This window comes from Malurus melanocephalus, unplaced genomic scaffold (genome assembly GCF_030028575.1).
Source record: "Malurus melanocephalus ecotype Western Australia unplaced genomic scaffold, MMel_1.1 scaffold_695, whole genome shotgun sequence".
In the NCBI taxonomy this organism is placed as follows: domain Eukaryota; kingdom Metazoa; phylum Chordata; class Aves; order Passeriformes; family Maluridae; genus Malurus; species Malurus melanocephalus.
The window spans coordinates 128,902-143,413 of NW_026623927.1; the positions used below are offsets into that span (position 1 = coordinate 128,902).

Consider the following 14,512-nt stretch of genomic DNA (forward strand, 5'->3'; position numbering starts at 1 on the left):
CGCTTTACGTCAGCCCCGCCTCTCTCGTGCTTTACGGCGGGCGGCCACCCGCGGCGGCGGAATTGAAAGGCTCGTCCGGGGCACGGCGCTTTCCCGTCGCATTCCCACCGCATTCCCACCGCATTCCCACCGCATTCCCACCGCATTCCCGGCGGTTCCTCGCCTACCTCCCCGTCCAGGCTCTCCCACGGCGGCCCCCGGGCGCGGACGGCGCTGCCCATGGCGCCCCGCCGGGTGGCTGCCCGGGCTCATCCCGCTCCTCCGTACGGCGGGTCGGCGGCCGTAGCGTTCGCGGACAAGCCCTTGAGGGAGGAAGGGGAAAGTTTGCTTTATATTAAGAGACTTCTMAGAGAGAGCGCAAATGGTCTCTTGTGCTCGGTACTTGCATCTGGCCCTCGCTTGCCCGCGATTACTTTATCTCAAGGAGGAAMAGGAATGAGTTTACTTTGCCAGGTGCAGGAGTTGATTTGCTCCTGAGGCTCGTTCCTATCCCCCTACACTGTACTAAGCTAAAATCAGTATTTAACACCTACTTCCGATTAGTTGAGAGAGCAGACCTTGCCCATTAAGAGTTCAGAACTATAATTTCAGACTTAAAACACTTCTGTCAGAGCAGCTTTCCGTTTCAAGTGTATTGGGGTAAATTCTCACTTAGGCAGCACTGGAAAGTTTAACATGTTCTTTCACATCTAAAGCTTGTATTTTGATACCAAATGGCTGTGGAAGCACAGTTCACATCAGACCCTTAGGTCCCTTAAATTAGAAGATGAGACACAAACCTTTGGTATTTCTACTTTTTTGGTATCTATCGTATCTTACCTGAGATATAAGAAGGAAAACAGAAGAATCAGCAATGTGTTCTCAATTTTTAAAAAGACATTATTCTTTAAGAGGGGGATTGGTTTTGTTTTGTTAATTCTTATACCAAAAGCTTCTCACCTGCTCTTTTATTGCAGCAGACCCTGATTCTGATTTCATCAAAGTCAGGAAACAATCAGCACTTCACTCTTGCTGAACACACATCGTTCTGTGCCAGGAACAGCATTACACAGAAACAAGCAGAACCTGCTTGTGTTACAGATCTTGTAATGACCATTAAAACAGYCTTGAACAAATAATATTTCTCATATATAAAGTTTAATGAAAAGTCAAAATTCAATCTCTGTTTTACAAATTAAATATTGTAATAAGGATATTTTCTTATAGCAGACTTGCATTTCAAATAAAACCTCGGCTTCAAAGATGAAGTTTCAAAGCAGAAAATCAAGTCCATTTCAATAGAGTGTCATTTGATAACAGCTATAAAATGGTGTTCTCTCAACATGAAGCTTCACAACTTCTTGAAAACATTTCTAGACTYTAAATGAACTACAGTGCTGAAAGTATCATCCTCTCATGGAAGATTTTTGGGTTGAATTTTGTGGGTCCAGCATGTCTTTTAGAAGTAAAACCTCTTGTGGCACTGTAATAATGTCAGTATAAAAACACACCTTCCACTCCTCGAGGATGATGAGGTGCATTGTATCCCTGCATGGTCCCATTTGGAATATCAGACCTGTAGGATGAGCCAGGCAGCAATATCACATGTTAGTTTGTCCTATTGCAGCTTTCCACTGTATTTCTGCAGGGGAATCTCCATCCCAGCAAGGTGCAGCTGAGCTCAGGATGTGCTGTGTTGGATTCTGCTGCAGGTCCATCAGTCCAGTGGAATGATCATCCCAAGGGAGGTCATCACAGTGACTCTTCTCACATGGTCTGAAGCTGATAAACYCTTGAACCTTTTTTCAAAAGGTAACCCTGATCATTTAGGGATCCAATAAAGCTTTCAAAATCAGCCACCTGGGAAAATAAAGACAAAAATGTCAAACTGGAGAATGACATCTGGATCTGATGTAAAGCAACATTAACCATTTAAAAGAACATAATGAAATAAAGTGGGCTAAGAATAGGTCAGYTTTTCCTTAGCAAACTATTCATCTGCTAGGAGGTGTCATACCATCAGTCCCTCCCCCTTTTGTGCTTTATTTACACCCTATTTTTATTGTAGTGTTATTTTAAAAGTAGCTTATTCTCTACTTTATGATATGCAGAAAGGATGCAGTTGCATATGCATAAATTCCATAAGTATCTACGAAAAAAAAAGCATGATAACTATACCTCTTACTAACTTCCAGGTATAAAACCTTGAATGGGCAAAAAATATTCCATATTTGAAGGGAGAATTAGAGTTAATTGAATTAACTCTAAGGAAGTAGTCAATGGACCAAAAAGTAGAATTTGCTATCAATAATTTTCTTTGACTGAAGCCTCCACAAGTACAAAATGCAAACCAATTACAGTGTAGAACGCATTTGTGGCCATGTGTCCTACATGTTTCTATTAAGGTAGAACTTTAGGATGTCTGAAGCTGGAATGAAAACCTGAAAGGCATATTTGGTCCAGAGAAGTTCAAGCAGAAACATCATTGCACTGCTGAAATACAGCACAGACACCACAAGTCTAAATTTGGGAACARAAATAGGTGTRTCCTCTRGGGAGYCAGAGGSAGTGAARTGCTGAAACCAACATAGCAATATTCTATTTTGTTCTGTGAAAGGCAAAGAATCAGCCTCATTAGGAGAATCAGCCCTTACTTATGCAAGGAGTTGCTGTTGCAAACATCTCTAAGRTCAGTAAWGMTTAGAAGATGCTTCAGGAACACATSTCAGCSTAACAGCAGTAAATTGGTTATTTCTGTCATTGCAAAGAGACACAACAGAGGAGTCTTTGCTGCTCTCCGTTTGGCAATAAACAATTGTGAGTGCTCTGGCAGTTTGCTGTTGCTGAGGTGCTGAGCTCACCCGWATCTGCAGCTCCTTGGCGATGTGCCGCAGCTGCTGCAGCTCAAAGATGTTGTTGTAGGTCCTTTCTGCAATGCTGTTCAGGGCAGACACAAATCTCTTGGCCTGKGACCGATTGCTCATTCCAGATCCGTGCTGGGAACGCTCAAAGTCCAGTTTTCCAAACTCATCTGAGTAGGTTCCCAACATGCTACAAACAGGTTACAAAAAGAGATAAAACACTCATAAGAAACGTGTGGATTTGCTTCCTAAAACATAACTGGCTTTCAGAAGCCATGTAGAAAATGATCCCATATGAAGAAAGTCACTCTCTAGGGAACTTAGACTAAACATTCATCCAAATCACTTTTAAACTTTAATTGTTCACCTGCAACAGAGAGTAATCACATGGGAGGCAAAAACCCTTCAGCAGAGCCTCATGTCTGAGTTATGTGCACAGATACACAGAATTACTGTGATCACACAACTCACAAGCCTGAGCAGTTGTGTTCAACTCAAGGCTGCTGTCAGCCTTTAAAGAACAGCTAACAAATCCAAATATTAGTATCATGGGTCTAAGCCTGATAAAGTGATTTCTTCACTGTGTTTGCATATATAAAGTTTCAAATTAATAGCACTGTGGTGCTTTATTTATTTTTAAAGCAGTGAGTATTACCTGTATTTCATTATCTCTATTACATCCTCAGCATCTTCCTTGGTAGATTTCTCTCTTAATTCCAGCCTTGATCTTGCCTTAAAACAGAAAAAAAAAAAAAAAATCCATAAACATTTATTCAAGATGTATCACAACTGATGTGAAAAAGGGCTACACACACTACAATCACTCCACAAAGGCAACAAGCACAAATTTTWAGAAGCAGAGATAGAACCTAAGCCTAAAGGACTTAAAGGAAGATTTTTCTATTTTTTGTTAGTGTGTCAGTATCACCTCCTGCATACTTGCATTTTCAGGCTGTAGCTTGGAGTTTATTTACATTTTAGCAGTGCATCCTTGTGAAGCAGCAGATCACAGTGTTATTAATGCAGTGTTAGGGAAAMCAGAAGCATTCTAAGTTCAAGGTGGGCAGCAGGTTATTTCTGCCTGCACCTACTTTTCCTCCTTTTGGGGAATGTGATAGATTCCCTTTCCACCTCCTCAGGGGTGTTTTACTTCATAAGAAGCTTTAAGTAACAGTAGCTCTTAAGCACTTGTAAGCCTCTTGCATTCTCAGTTATTTTAACAAACCAAAAAAGCRTAGTGGTGAATAAGCTGTCACACACCTTAGGAATAATCTCTTTGCTTTYAAATCCCTTAAGCATTCCAGCTTGCATTTACCTCTGTCAGTCGAATCAGGGACTCCAGCTGCCTYGTGGTGATGGGGGTGCTGTCTGCTGCTTGGTTCTGTTTCCGGAGCTCGAGGTAGAATTCCTGGAGGACTTGTGCAGCCTCTGGAGATAGRTTTGGGTGGACGTACTGCCGAGCATACCCAACGTACTTCCTCAGCAGCTGATGGGGAATGGCATCAAAGCTTTCTCCTGTTGAGAGCTAGCACAATCACAAAGACTTAGATCTGTCTGTCAGAAGCCTATACAATAAAATTTTTAATATAAAATCATCATCTTTATGCTTTAGCTGGTGAAGTCATCATGCTTTGTGTATTAACAGTGTACTTCAAGTCCCCACACTATGCTCAGACATGTAAGCACACACATTTGGCCATTTTTAGAAAAAGCAGACAAGGCTTCCTATCTGCAATGATAAGCAGTGCCAAATAAATTCATTTTAAAGTTAAATGCTTTCTCAAAAAGAGAAAATMCAAATTCCCAATTGTTACAGCTCTACAGAAGACTGAACCATCCCTGCTGATATCCCATTTCCAAGAGCACATGGGTTTAACTCCAGTAGGACTATTCCTCCCAAGACCTGGCATTTGACAATATCAGTTCTCAAAGTCACCACTGAAGTCTRGTAAGAAATAAAATTCCTTTCCTATATTTCCCAAATCCCTCAAGTTACAGATGTCCAAGGACTTGTTTCTACACTGCTTTATTTGGATCCAATTCTCCATCGCAGATCACATTATATCAAATCACAACATCCAGCCCAGCTCTGTAGCGCCTCATTGAAACCCAACACAGCAAATTTGCTTTAGAGCATCTCCTGTAGCAGCCCCAGGACAAGTCCCACCTTCAGCCTCTCGAGCAGGGGTCGATCTGACGTGGTCTGGAGGACAGAATGCTCCTGGGAGCTGGCCCGGGTCACCAGGGCGCTGCTGCAGGCAACGCGCCGGCCGGCCCGCAAGGCCATCACGTGCTCGGACAGAAGGTGGTCATGGTCCTCGTTTGGGGTGTCCAGCAGGATAAAAACCAGATCAAACCTTGACAGCAGWGCACTCCCCATTCTGGAGGGAAGACAAGGAATCACAGAGTGCTTGGAGAAGAGAAATTGAAATTGTAGCAACTCTGTTCCACATCAAACATGTATCCTGCTCATTCAGAATAAAGTACAACAGCAATTTCTCTCTCAAAAGCCACTAAAAATGATTAAAGTTTGTGCTCATGCTCAAAAAAACCTAGAAAACAATTGTACACAATTCCAAGACTGGCAGAAGCATCTACTCCTGAATGTAAACTAAAAAGGAAACATTTCAGAAAATGCTCACTTTAAGTTCTCAGACACTGTTTTGGCTTTGTTATAATGTCCTCCAACGGGGTTTGCTGCAGCAACAATGGATGTCCGTGCTGGCAGGCTGCAAACAATGCCAGCCTTGGCAAGGCTGATGGTCTGCTGTTCCATGGCTTCCAACAAAGCCTGGTGCTGGTTTCCCATCTTATCAAATTCATCTATTCCACAAATTCCTGGAAGCAATTAGAACAGGATGAAGACTTATTAGACAACACATTAGCTGAAGGACAAGTGTGTGCTACAATCCAGTGCTGCATCAGAAGTCCAGTTTAGAATCCTAGGGACTGCAGAAGACATTGGACACAGTCTCCATTTCAGCAAGGTTTGTTTTCATTCCATGGTAATGCAGCCTGATTTGGGGATGTAGCACCTTGATTATACATTGAGATGACAAAAGAGGTTTTTTAAAAATAAACAAATCTCATAAAGTGCCCTTTTTCAAAACCAGTAAGAGCCCAGAAGCTGCCACCCAGTCAGAACCCTGAACAAAAGAAATCCTAGTTGTCTGACACAGTAAGTCTGGTACATGAATTGCAGAACTGAAGTTTTCCTGCAATCTAAGAAAGCAGGAATTGTCCCCAGAGAAGTCATTGGAGAAGCTTAGAACTTCCCACAGTGCAGAAAGCCAATTTCATACTTCAAATAGACATTTGTAGTCCATAGTTAAGCAAGAACTTTGGCTCATCTTAGACTCAGCAGCACACACAGTCCTGCCCCTCACATATGGCTCTACAGAGCCTGTGGCACTGCATGGATTACCTTGATCTCCAAGCACTAAGGCACCAGCTTCCAAGGCAAAATCTCCAGAAGCTCCATCTCTAGACAGAGTAACAGTCAGGCCAGAGCTGGTGGAAGTGTTACCACAAACATACACACCTCGAGGAGCAATGTTACACACTGCCTAGAAGAGAAAAAAGTATTTTTTCCCTCCTCAAAGTAAAGAATTTAATAAGCCTTATTCTAGAGAAACAATTCAAAGTAAACCCAGATTGGTTTCTTTCTACTGAACATGGCCTAACAGTATAGTTATAACCCCAAGAGACTTCTGCAAAGAGGCAGGAGTAACTTTTTCTTGAATGGCATTCTTTTATTTTGTAACAAATGTAGAAAAACGAATCAGTTACTGTATGCTGGAGAGTCCCCATCCAACAAAATAATAATTTAAAAATTTTGTTTGTTAAGATGCTTGCACACAAATCCATTACTTTGGCTAAGTTACTGCAAATCATATCCTAAAATAACACATCCACATTAGAAAGATCTGGACACTTTAGATGAGGTATGTAATGCTGCAGATCTAGGTGAACTTCACAGTCTTTCACTTCACAGTAACCACGGAAAAAGACATGGGATTTTAAAATCACTCAGTTTAAGAGAAAAAAAAAAAATCTATTACTAATTGATTTTGTCACTGTCATGCAGAAATGCCTACCAAGATCAAAACCCAAACACAGAAGCAGGTCCCTTTCCCAAGGAGCCAAGACCTGTGCTAGCAACATAGAAATAGGATAGGGAATGGAAGTAAACCTCACAGGAAGAGAGTCACAGGGTATTTAAAGTTGCATTTGGTCAAAGATTAATTACTTTATTTGACAGTGGACCAGAAARATGAAGAYAGGAAGGAGTGAACCTCCTCACTGRGGAAAAAATCTACATCAGTGCAGGAYAGCAAGCCTGTAAGCCTGTTCTTGAAAGCCCATGGGCCTGACCAAGGACACCTGCTTTGGTGTTTTAACAGGCTCCCTGGAAGGAGAGGGCACCAGGAGAACCCTTTGGGTCATATCCTATACCTGATGCATCCTATATGAAAAAATGGCTCCAGCCAGGCTCAATCAGCCCTTTGGCCTTAGTTATCCTACCATGATTGCAAATCAAGGTAACAAGGAAATAGAGGAAAACAGAAAATAGTAATAAAGAAAACCATACTTGCAACATTTGACTTTTTCCTAATCCTGGATCTCCAACAACCAGAACATGTGGATCTCCTCGCACTGGGATCCTGTTCTTGTCATCCASAAACTTCTGGCATCCTCCAAACAAGGCCAGGGCCAAACCTGCCTTCACAATCTGTTGTGGTGCAGGTCAACACTGGTAARTATTTGATCATTTGATCTGACAGCTCCCTAGAATTGGCTGTAATAACATTTCCTTCTGGATGACTGAACTTAAGGATATAAGGTGCCACTTCCCTGACACCAAAAGAGACTGTGAGCCACAGTCACTTGTAAAAATAGTCCCTGCCCCTTCCCCCATCCCAGATAAGCTTTATAAATCCTTTAGGAGTTGAATGAGGCATAAACATTTCAAACTGGAATTGCAAGCAGAGTTGTAAAATGACTTACCTCATGGCCATAGATTGCAGGACAAAGAGAGCTGAAAAGCAAAGCACAAGGTAACATAAGTGGAATATAAATCATATGTTACCAGTAAGAATCACTTGTTCTGTCTCTAATTACAGAACACCTTAATAAACATAAAACTTTTGGGTAGCTCTTGCTGAATTTCCAGCAGAAATCAGCAGCATCAAATTTCTTGACATTTTTGGATAACCACAAATGATTGAAATAAGAAAAGCTTTTCACTTCAGTTCCCACAAGGACAAAGGAGAACCAGCTTCCCAGTGGTATCTGCACCTATTCTTGTCTTAATCAAGTAACTACCTGTAACCCTCTTTTTAAAGTGCCAATTTTTCTTTCCTTGACTCCACTGGGAGGCCCTGAGGGACACCCCAGCTGGAAGAGGACTTTTTAGTCTGAGCTGAGGGTCTTTCACMCCCTCTGCTCAGTTCTTGCACCTCTTTCCTCTGCTGCACAAAAGCAGAGGACAAAAATAAGTTGAATTTACACAGTGAGGAACAAAATTAACCAATTGCTTTTTTACCCAGAGCTTTCTGTCTAAGGTTGAACTAGAGCACATTTCTTGTACCCTTAAACCCCTCCCAAAGTCCCAACATCCCCCCTGCAATACTTTCACTTCCTCCCAAGTCCCTTGYCCACTGCAGTTTCTTAGATCTTTGTGGTTTCTATTGCACAAGGCTCAGACATTTCACAGCTTGAGGATGAACTGTCACATTTGTCTGAAGGTGGTCACAGTTATTTGTRTCTAATCCTAGACCCTGGCTAGGTCTGACACAACTTACTTAACAATGAGCCTGAACAGATTTTCCTCAGCTTGAATTTCTTGGATAGCATAGAGATCTTTAAGGGAAAATTCCATGAGCGATCTCTGAAAAGTCTCATCATCAAAATTCTTTAGTTTTTGTCCTTTACTGTTGCTGACAGAATTTGCCTCAATGTACAAYAAGAACATACACTTGTCATTCTTGTTTTTAGAAGCTCCTGTTAGAAAAATGGGAGAAAGGATGATGAAGCATTTTTTTCTATCAATAAGTATCACATTATCTACAAATGGCATAGAGTAATGCAGAAATACCATGTACAGCCATGGTCATATTTAAGTATGAACTGCATTTTGCAAAATTGATGCAAAATAAATTTCTAGTTACATTTGTTCTTTTAAGTYCCCTCCACTTAGTTACACAAGGAGTATTTTGCTGAATTGGAGGGTACGTGTCTAGAGATAATTTTGTCCCTGAATAACTTATTTTTTCCTGGCATTTTAAATTATGACATTATTGTAGTCAAATAAAAGTTGAATATAAAATGTTTCCACTCAACATTTAGAGGGGAAAAAGTGCATGGTGAAGAAGCATTAAACATGTAGCTTAATAATTAATTATYAATTAATAATATTCTATATAGRTTGATTACTGAACAGASAATGAAATCTCAGAGTAAAACAGTCTTGCAGTTATCTGCAAYGTATTCTTACAGAGCAGTGCACAACATATTTCTCCATTTTGGAARGAAAAGGAAAAAAAGGTCAAAAATTTTCTGTAGGGAGACTAAACTAAGAATGTAAACTATCCTTCACAATAGTGTGGCAGTTCTAATGTTTGAAGGAGATGTTAAAGGGAAAATGTTAAGCAAATAATGCYCTAAAACCACTCTTCATTGTAAAAGTTGTTCTGAAGAAATTTACACTTTATGCACTTATAACACTGAGAGCTCCAGTTAAGGGGAAAGGCACTCCCCTTGTGTAAGCACTACAAAAAACATCCCAATTCTAGGAAAAAGGAGTTCTCAGGTGCTGTACTTCACCTTCCTCAGTRCTTGACACCTTCACTATGCCCGTGATGGTGACCATGTCTCCTGGGACACAGCTGTCCACSAGATCCTGGACCAGCTCACACTCGATGGTGCGCGGGATCCGTCCCGCTTCCCGCTGGTCATCTGACATGAGCTCCTGCACCCTGCAACACACGAGGGGAGCTTGGGCAGCACGCAGCACCTTCCAGTCCAACTGCAGCACAAAACATCTGCACCCAGGGCATCTTCTTCAGGTCACTAAATAGGTGTAAACTATGCAGAAAACCCAGAAAAGCTGTAGCTATGAACTCAGAGTTGAAATTCAGATTTTCTACCACTGTKGAGGACACTCATATAGAAATAAGTACAGCACGTGAAGTAAAAGGGACCCATATAAAGAAATGAAGAGCTGAGACATTATWGCCCTCATGAATGCTTAACTGGTATTCTAACCCTAGAAAAGTCCAAGAAATTTCTCAGACCASAACAAGAAGAGTCATGAAAGTTTCAGTTTTGCACTTGGAGCTCTGAGATTTCCTTGAATCCAAGCCAAGCATTACCGAAGAACTGTGATAAACAGTGCCCTCTAGAGCTGTTAATATCAGCACGAGTTTTTCCATGAATATCACTTCACACTATGGTTTTTAACCCTCCAATTTACTTCCAGTTCATTCAGGTTCAAGTGGCACCAATATAACCTAACAGGGCTTTTCTAGCTGACTTACAGCTCATTAAAGGGAATCAGGAAATCATAGATGCAATTAGAAATGATCAAGAAAAGTTGCAAGGAGCTCAAATCGAACATCTTTCCAAGTAGTGGCAGGAGTAATTTCCAGGAAGCTGTTATATTGGGTAGGTTACAAAGTATATTAGTGCTTGGATAAAACAACTGCTTTGTGATACAAATGATGGAGAGTGCTTGCTGCAAAAGAAGAATATTATTAAAATCACATAGTGTAACATGGGTTGAACCATCCTGTCACTCTTTGAGTGTCCTGACACATCACATTTTTGGGCTTACTTGATAGACTGCCAGTCCACTGTGGTGGTTAGAGGAGAGCTCCTGTCAGGTGTGAAGGACCGGCCCCGGCACTCGGGAACAAGGCACTGCAACAATAGGAATCCTAATTTATTCACAGATATTTTTAAAATGCTAAAGTGAAATTGGCTTATTAAAAATAGAAAAAAAAAAATCAAAGCAATATAATTCAATATCATTCCAGGAAAAAAGCCAGTTAAATTAGGGCTACAAATTAAGATGTACATAATAAATGAAGAGCTATCAAGCACAAACACCTGAACTCTGACTCATCCCTGTTAGAGCAAATAGAGCTGAATTGTGTGATCCCCCTGGTGAACTGGTTTGAGCTGGGGAAGAGGAGATACTGGGTGTTTTTTTCTGTGTTTTTGCTGGGTGATGTTTTTTATTTGGTTGGTTAGTTTTTGTTTTGGTTTTTCTTTTAATACCTGCAGATGTTTGAGAGTAGATAATTTTTTCCACTTGACCACATCAGGTAATGTGAAATAACCAGGCACTGTCCTTTGTCTAATGACTACTTAAGTCCAGATAACAAACAGTGAAATTAAAATAGAWAGTTCTAAACAAAAACAACCCCAAGCAATGTAAAAGCATAGAAAATCACCACAGCAAGGTGGAAGTGTCTTTTTAAACATAACTGTGAAATGGAAATTAAAAGAGATAATATTTTTCTAGATTTCAGGAAGTTTCTATGTATTGCTTGCCACATATCCAGCAACATAAATTTTTTACAAGTAACAAGAGTCTGAATAATAAATGATGCATGGTATGTTTAATTTTTTTTCAATGTGTCAGTTCTTTAACCCAGCTTTAAAGACTATATTTTAATATTTTTTCCTTTTTTTTTAATTCCAGCGGTGCTGCTTCTTGTCAAAACACAACAAAAACTACAAAATGAARTGGTTTTATCTTACCTTGGTGGGAAGGGTGTACTTCCCATCAGGGAGAGGAACCCCCTGCACATCCCCACAGGTGGCACAGACAAAGGCCAGGTTGGTGCACAGGGGTTTGATGTTGCTCACCCTCACCACGGTGCCACGCAAGGCCAGGTATTTGCCGTAGCAGTTGGCCCTCACGTTTTTCAGCTGGGTCAGAGGCTCATAGTTGTACACCCTGCACCAAAGTTCAGCGTCAGCATACAGAAATGTAGGACAAAAACAATCCCCAAACCCTCCCATAAACAAAAAATCCTTCTCCCAATTAAAAACAGTAATTTAGAAAAAAAGGTTTAGAAGTATTTTTTTTGCAAACTCATAACATAGTCTTTGATTCTTGTTCTAGAAAGCAGCAGAACATTTAATATTTTCCACATGAATCAAACTCAACAGCTGTGCAATTTGCTTATGCAGTGACACCTCTGGCCTAGCAACACAACAAGACATTACTTTATAATCATCCATAACTGTCTTTTCCCATTGTTTCAAATAAAGACTGGAGCTTAGACTTGCAATACAAGTTTTATTACTGCTATGCCACCACCAGCAGGGAATTAAAAACAATAATAAAAAATAAAATATTTTTTTAAAAAGTAATTTGAACTTCAATAGAGCTTATACACCCAGTTCCCTCAGAGAGTCAGAGATGCCATTTCTTCTGATAAAGAAAACAAGTTTCTAAGAAGTTGTTTCATAAAAATCTTCTCCAGTTAACAGAAATTTAAATAGTTCTGCCTTTAAACAATACATTTTTATTGGATAGTTATTCTACTTATAAGCCACTTCTCTGCTTACAAGTTTTTCTAGTTCAAGCTCTTTGTTCAGCTTACAAGGAGGTTTTATTTCACTTTTTTTTTCACAAGGACATGAAGTCACGGTGAAGAAAAAAAGCAAAACGTGGAGTGTTCTCCTGGAAATGGCGTCACAGAACCCAGTTCTTCCATAAAATAAGCTTTCAGCACCGGGCATGGACACTGGCAAGGGTTAGATAGGAAGCAAACAGCTCTTCCTTGGGAAAGAACAACTGCCCAGCCACTATTACCTGGCATGGATGAGAGGCACGTTTATGATAGGCTCTCCAACCAGGGGCAATCCCTCCTGCACCTGCAGCTCTGCAGCRTGTCTTTCCAGATCCTTGGTGAGCACCTGGATGGAGCAGAAAGTGGGACATGGATATCCACAGGAATTAGAACACCCAATAGGGAGAGACACAGGTGTCAGAACTACATTTAGTTTTAGTCAACTATTTCAATGATGAATAAAAAAAAAAATCGACCAAGACCAAAGCAACTTCAAAATGTGATTTTGTGAGTCATACAAAAAGGGGAGAGATTAAAAAATTTGAGTTTTTAATAAACAGTAATTTCCCCACAGACAGAAAACCACAGAGATTTGGGGGTTATAACATAATTGCCTTTARGTCGCACTGATTCTTTTTTGCTGTGAGGGTTATGCTTTTATGAATTAGAACTTCTTGTTTACCTGATGAATTGCCAGACCCATACACTGCAGTATTTTCTGAGGCATATCCCTTAGTTCAGTAGATATGTTTGGTATYGATTTAGACAGTTCTCTGTCTTGGATTAGTTCCTTATAATCCACAAGAATGCTTCCTTTTCTTTCTATTTCATCCTGGAAAATGTTGTAAATGACAAAGTACAGTTCAAATTAGAAGTCCAACACATCCAGCTTAGGTCCTAAATGTTTCAGGTCTATAATGGATGTTACTTTTCATGGAAAAAAACCACTCAAAATTTGTAGTTCCTGTACCAACAGCAGATGGTTGGGGTGGGATACATTTGGGTTTTTTACCTTGTCATAAAGATCAATGCGCTGCATGAAAAACTTTTCAAAGGCTTGAGTCTTCTGGACAAAAGGAGACTTGTCATTGTAAACTAATTAAAAACACACCACATTAGYGACATAAATAATTCTTTCCATTTCGCAAAATACATAACCACCTTAATTTTTCTTCCATTATTTTCCTGCATTTCAAAACTAAGGAAGATGATAGATCTCTATAGCATCACAGTAACGATCACAGAGATTACAGTATATTACAAGAGTGAAGTCTTCACTATATTTATGTTTTTATAGATGAAATTTTGGTTTTCTTTACTGAATTTATAACTATACTAACATGACATCTAACCAATTTAAGAAAAAAAATTAAATACTTGCTACTTAAAATTTCGGTCTAAAAATACCTTCAGAGAAATAAAGTTTCCAGCCTTTATAGGGAATAAATTGGTCCATCGTTGATTGGACTAGTCGAGATTTTGCTGGGGGAAGAAAAAAAAAATCAAAACGTGGGTTAAAAGAATGTGGATAGTGAAACTTTGCAACGTTGTTTTTCAGTGATTCTTCTGACCACGGCAATTGCCTAGCGCAGTACACTAAAACATTATGGCTTCAGAAAGCAGGTAGAAGCACAGGGGCTGGCTCACCAGGTTCGGGCATCCTTTTGGGCTCTCCCTTCTGTCCTCTGCCTCGCCATCCTCCTCCTCCTCGCCATCCTCCTCCTCTCCATCCTCCTCGCCACCCCTGGAAGCCTCTGCCCCGGGTGCATCCCCTGCCTCTGAGCTCCCTGCTCATCTCCCTCTGCCGGCGCCAGCCTGGGGATGCGACAACAAACCGAGGTGAAGAAACAGAAATTACATCAGAATATAATTTAAATCRGCGCTATTTGCCAGAAGGGACCTCGCGGGACGCTCGGCCTTTCTGTCCGTACCACAGGGCAGAGGAAAAGCACAGAACAGCCCTATGAAAAACCCCAGAGCCGGCGCAGCTCCCTCTCCCCTCAGCGGCGCCTCCCGCGCCCTCAGCGCGCGCGGCCGCACTGCGCAGGCGCCGCCCGCGCGGGGGCCCCGCCCACGGGGTTTCCG

General features: G+C 40.9%; 1 protein-coding gene across 1 annotated transcript; it reads right to left on the reverse strand.

Annotated features, from left to right (window-relative positions):
• Nucleotides 1-952: 952 nt before the first annotated feature.
• Nucleotides 953-14,430, reverse strand: MCM8 (minichromosome maintenance 8 homologous recombination repair factor). The gene is made up of 19 exons (XM_057384291.1): nucleotides 14,359-14,430; nucleotides 14,075-14,242; nucleotides 13,835-13,909; nucleotides 13,440-13,522; nucleotides 13,110-13,259; nucleotides 12,670-12,773; nucleotides 11,607-11,805; nucleotides 10,675-10,760; nucleotides 9,666-9,817; nucleotides 8,645-8,843; nucleotides 7,848-7,878; nucleotides 7,432-7,572; nucleotides 6,265-6,406; nucleotides 5,483-5,678; nucleotides 5,008-5,221; nucleotides 4,156-4,365; nucleotides 3,496-3,572; nucleotides 2,841-3,030; nucleotides 953-1,839 (listed from the first exon to the last, which is right to left on the reverse strand). The coding sequence occupies exons 2-19, from the start codon at nucleotides 14,220-14,222 to the stop codon at nucleotides 1,747-1,749; spliced, it is 2,490 nt and encodes an 829-aa protein (XP_057240274.1). The 5' UTR covers nucleotides 14,223-14,242; nucleotides 14,359-14,430; the 3' UTR covers nucleotides 953-1,746.
• Between the last annotated feature and the right edge of the window lie 82 nt (nucleotides 14,431-14,512).